At 43.1% G+C, this 5,260-nt stretch overlaps 1 protein-coding gene across 1 annotated transcript; it reads left to right on the top strand.

The window, feature by feature from the left end:
* The first annotated feature begins 861 nt into the window (after nt 1–861).
* LOC123067861 (probable auxin efflux carrier component 5b) lies at nt 862–4,585 on the top strand. The gene is made up of 4 exons (XM_044490472.1): nt 862–1,446; nt 1,734–1,819; nt 4,254–4,411; nt 4,505–4,585. The coding sequence occupies exons 1-4, from the start codon at nt 1,067–1,069 to the stop codon at nt 4,583–4,585; spliced, it is 705 nt and encodes a 234-aa protein (XP_044346407.1). The 5' UTR covers nt 862–1,066.
* Nucleotides 4,586–5,260: the final 675 nt, after the last annotated feature.

The following is a 5,260-nucleotide window of genomic DNA, read 5'->3' on the forward strand; positions in this document are numbered from 1 at the left end:
AAATGACAATTTCTACCACAAATGAACTTGGAAAGCATCCTTGCAAAGAAGGATTGAATGGAGTTGTTGCAAAATCAACAACGAAAAGCACAAGCTTGTTGTGGGCTTATGGCAAACATCTCAAAATGATGAGGTGACAACCGGCCACCGATGGAAATAGTTAAGTGGATTGAGATCAGCAAGGAGATGAAAACTCCTTTTAATGAGAGAATAGGATGAAACTTGGATTATCGTTAGGCACCACAATTAGCAACATTCCTTAAGGAAGGCTTTAGGTGAAATCTATACCAAGATAACTTCAAAAAAGAGATTGATGGATTTAAAATACCTCATTCTTGACAACATGTGAATCATGAAACACGAACTCAAATTGTCAAGCAAGATCCACCCCGTCTTCAACTGCCTGCATCGAGCAAGATCCACCCCGTCTTCCACGTGTCGCTGCTTCGAGGAGCTCTACCACCGACTACGGCAGTCGAGCCCGAGCTGCCGAACCCAGCAATGCCACACTCGCCGCCGGGGATTCCAGAGCAAGTACTGGCTCGACGCGTCGTCACTCAAGGTGCTGCAAAACTACCACAAGTGTTGATCAAGTGGACGAATCAGCCGGCATCGTTGGCGTCGTGGGAGGACTACTTCGAGCTGCGCAGTGGCTTTTCGGGAGCTGCGGCTTGGGGACAAGCCGATTCTGAAGGAGGGGAGAATGTCACGGGCCCAAGTACCTCTACAGCCCACAACCCTGAAGAAGGCCGGCCCAGGAGAAACAAGAGGCCCAGCCGCAAGTTCGACCCAGCCACCTGGGAACTGGGTGGTTAAGTGTTGGTGTGCGTTAGGTGAAGAGGCATGGAGAATTATCTGGATTGTACTCTCATCCCGATCCCCTTCTTCCTCCTCGAACCCTACCTTCTCTGAACTCCCAAATCCCTCCTGTGCCACTATGAACTAGAGTAATTCGAGTTGAGGGACATAACACAGCGCGCCCTCGTCCTACTCCTGGTGCGTCACTGGCTTCTCGCTGGCGGCGCTCAACAACGCGCTCCTCGTGGGCGTGCCGCTGCTGGACGCCATGTACGGCAAGTGGGCGGGCGACATCATCGTGCAGCTCTCGGTCCTGCAGGTCGTCGTGTGGTTCCCGCTGATGCTCATCGTCTTCGAGGCGAGGCAGGCCTGGCTGGATGTGACCTCGGAGCCGGCTGATGCTGATCAAGGCGCGCGCGAAGAAGGCGATCTGTCGGCGCCGGCTGGAGGCGCGCGAGAAGACGGCAGCCAGGCGGCGTTGGGGAGCGATTTCGAATGGCCGGCACAAGGTGAAAGCGGCCGTAAGACGGCGGCGATAGGGTGCGCGTTCTGGGCGCCGCTGCTGCGAGCGGTCGGGGTGAAGCTCGCCCGCAACCCCAACGTGTACGCCAGCCTCCTAGGGGTCGCGTGGTCTTCCGTGGCAAACAGGTTTGCATGTGCCATGTTGCACAACAGAATTGGTTAATTAGGGAATTTCTCTTAGTACAATCTATAGTTGCAACAATTCATCCAATTAGTAATCTAGTGCATGTGTTTGCAATCATATACTTCCTCTGTTCCTAAATGTAAATCTTTGTAGAGATTCCACTATAAACCGCATTCGGATGTATATAGATGCATTTTAAGATTAGATTCATTCATTTTGCTCCGTATGTAGTCCACCTAATGAAATCTCTACAAAGATTTAATTTAGGAACGGAGGGAGTACTATGTAGGTGGCACCTGAAGATGCCAAGCATCATAGATGGCTCGATCGCGATCATGTCAAAGACCGGCATTGGAATGGGAATGTTCAGCATGGGTACGTGATGGCCAACCAAATCTAGCTGCACTTATAGCTATCAAAAAAGTCTACTGCAATTAGATTCGTATTTCAAGATCGGTTTTGCTATGCATTAGTCAAACTTATGTTTCTTTGTTTTCTTCCGAAATTGGCTTCCACCCCGCTTTATTAATACAGCCAACGTTTCTTTATTTGAAAAAAATATTATTCATATGCCTTTCTAAAAATATTACAGGATGTCAACTTTGCGTTTCTAAAAATAGTATTACCTTCATTCCAATGAATAAGATGTACAAGCACTATAAATTAGATCAACAATGTATATTTTAATTATACAACTGAACACTTGTTTTGAATATCAATTCAATGTAATAATTTTGTCACATATAACCCACATTTAGTTGATCTAGTTCATGGTTAAGTTTAACTCTGAAATCCGTGCGCACTTTACTCTTTGTAATGGAGAGAGTGCCACATGTATAGCAACGATCTTTTAAAAAAAACAAGTCAATATATATATATTGTATTTGTTTCATATTAGCATTTTGAATTTGGGGCCGATTATGTTCACAAGACACTAGTAGAAAAGGGGGCATCAGTACTGGTTGTTGGTAAGGCCCTTTAGTCCTGGTTTTTGAACCGGGACTAAAGGATCGTTACTAATGCCTCCCCCCTTTAGTCCCGGTTCAAACAGGAACCGGGACTAAAGGTCGCGGCCACGTGGAGCTCCATCTTTAGTCCCGGTTGGTAACACCAACCGGGACTAAAGGAAATTTTATGATTTTTTTTGAATTTGTTTTTATTTATTTATTTTTTCAAATTTCTGAATTATTTTAACCTCTAATCTCTAATCACCACCCCTCATCACTGCTCAATTTATCCTCTAATCTCTAATTACCCCTCATCATTCCTAATCATCCAACTTCCCAAACTGTCACCCATCCTCCCACTCCCCCAGCCTGAGCACGCTTAACTTCCGCGTTCTATTCTCCCTCTTTTCCAAGTCTGCACTTGTTGTTTTCCTGACAATAGTAAGATGTCAATCCTATTAACCCTCGGGAATTTTGCGTGAGCATGAAGTGACACATTTCACTGTTTGAGTTTGAAACTATTGTTTTAAAAAACAATAATTATTTAGTAACACTAATATTTCTTGAATAATTAGTTTGACCATTGTTTGACCACAGTTTGACCATAGTTTGACCAGATTTGACCAAAATTCAAAATAACTGAAATAATTATTTAGTAACACTAATATTCTAGAATAATTAGTTTGACCATTGTTTGACCATAATTTGACCATAGTTTGAAATTTTTTCGATTTTTTCCACTCTAGATCTTAAAAGCCCCGTAACTTTTTTTCTGTTAGGTTTTTGAGGATTCTAAAAATGTTTAACGGGGATCCCCCGATTAAATTTGGATGTAACTTTTTGAGTAGATGATTTTTCATATAAAAAACCTTTTCATCCGAGTTAGTATGCAAAAGTTATGTCCATTTTTACAAATTTTCGAGAGATTTTGTAAATAAAGTCGAAATTCATATTTGCAAATTTTCCCAACAACTAGACCACATATCACATGGGAAACTTATTTTCTTTTATTTTTTTGACATTTTCATCATTTTCTTTTACTTTTTTTAAAACTGAAAAGGCGATCCAGGGGGTGGGGGTAGAGTTTGAAAATGGGACCTTTAGTACCGGTTCGTGCCACGAACCGGTACTAATGCCTCAAACCCCATTAGTACCGGTTGGTGGCATGAACCGGGACTAAAGGTCTAACCCTTTAGTCCCGGTTGGTGCCACGAACCGGGACTAATGGGCATCGCACCCTTTAGTCCCGGTTCGTGGCACCAACCGGGACTAAAAGGTCCAGATGAACCGGGACAAATGGCCCATGTGGCCCCTGGGCGCACGAACCGGGACTAATGCCCCCATTAGTCCCGGTTCTAGACTGAACCGGGACTAATGGACTAACCCGGGGTGGACCAAAGCCCCCTTTTCTACTAGTGAGAGGAAACGTAGGATATACGCGTCTGGATCTCCATAGAAAATTCATGTGTTTTCTATGCGTTACAACTTACAACTAAACAAGTACTATTATCTCTTCTATATATGACTACACACAAAAACAACTAAAATTCATAATATCATATTTATGTGCCTTTTCTATTCATGTGTTTTTCAAACCATGTAGTTTAAAGGGGCGCCTAAAGATGCAAGGATTGAGGCATGAAAATTAAGGGTGTGTCTAGGTCTCAGTCGACTGAGACTTAACCAAGTTTAGGTCAGGTGATATAACATGTAAGAAAGAAAAAAGAAAGATGAAAAGAAAAGTTTGCACGGATCTCAACATAAGATCCTATGAATATAACATCGACTGAGACTTGGTTAAGTCTCAGTCGACTGAGGCTTAGCAATGCCGGAAAGTTAATTCTGATTGTTGCACTGTATAGGCATGTTCATAGGACTACAAGACAAGTTTATCGTGTGTGGACTAGGCTGGTCCATGTTGAGCTTGGTGTTGAGGTTCATTGCGGCTCCAGCCGCCACCTTAGCTGGAGCCCTAATTTTAGGACTCCGAGGTGACCTTCTACGTGTTACTATCTTACAGGTGATTGAAAATCACATGTTATAATAATGTTGCATTGCCTTTTTCGTATAAGAAAACCATTATACTCATACTTCCTTTGATTCCTCTTGATAGGCTGCATTGCCACAGTCTATAGGATCATTTGTCTTCTCGCGAGAATACGACTTGCATTCTGGCGTACTTAGTACCGCGTAAGTAATTGTTAAAGATCTTAATTAGACTGGATCTATTTTTTATGTATCTCTCATTTTGGACAAGTGCAATTGGTTTTAATTGTATAATGTTAACATATTTCTCACCACATGCAAGCATGTAACCTCATCATGTAACATGCATAAGAAAATGTCCACTACAACATGCAATCCTGCATAGTAAAAAACACCTCAACATGAAAACATGCATGAGAATTTCATTGCATTATGCTATTTATAATTAATAAATATTTTAACCTCATTATGTTATTATTTATATCTAATTTTAGTTATCATAATATTTCTTTAAATATTCACACTCCACACAATCATATCTCATTGAAATATGCATGACATTTCCGGCAACAACGTGTGTGGTATCATCCCGTATACAATAATAAGTCAAGCCATGTTTTTTTTGCAGGATCATAATCAGCACATTGCACTAGTAGAAAAGGGGGCAATGGTCCAGGCCGGGTCAGCCCATTAGTCCCGGTTCAATCCAGAACCGGGACCAATGGGGGCATTGGACCCGGTTCGTTAGCCCCGGGGGCCGGCCGGGCCACGTGGTCCATTGGTCCCGGTTCGTCTGGACCTTTTGGTCCCGGTTGGTGGGACGAACCGGGATCAATGTGCCTTGCTCCTGGCCAACCACCATTTGTCCCGGTTGGTGGCCTGA

The sequence above is a fragment of the Triticum aestivum genome, chromosome 3B (genome assembly GCF_018294505.1).
Source record: "Triticum aestivum cultivar Chinese Spring chromosome 3B, IWGSC CS RefSeq v2.1, whole genome shotgun sequence".
Classification (NCBI taxonomy): Eukaryota; Viridiplantae; Streptophyta; class Magnoliopsida; order Poales; family Poaceae; genus Triticum; species Triticum aestivum.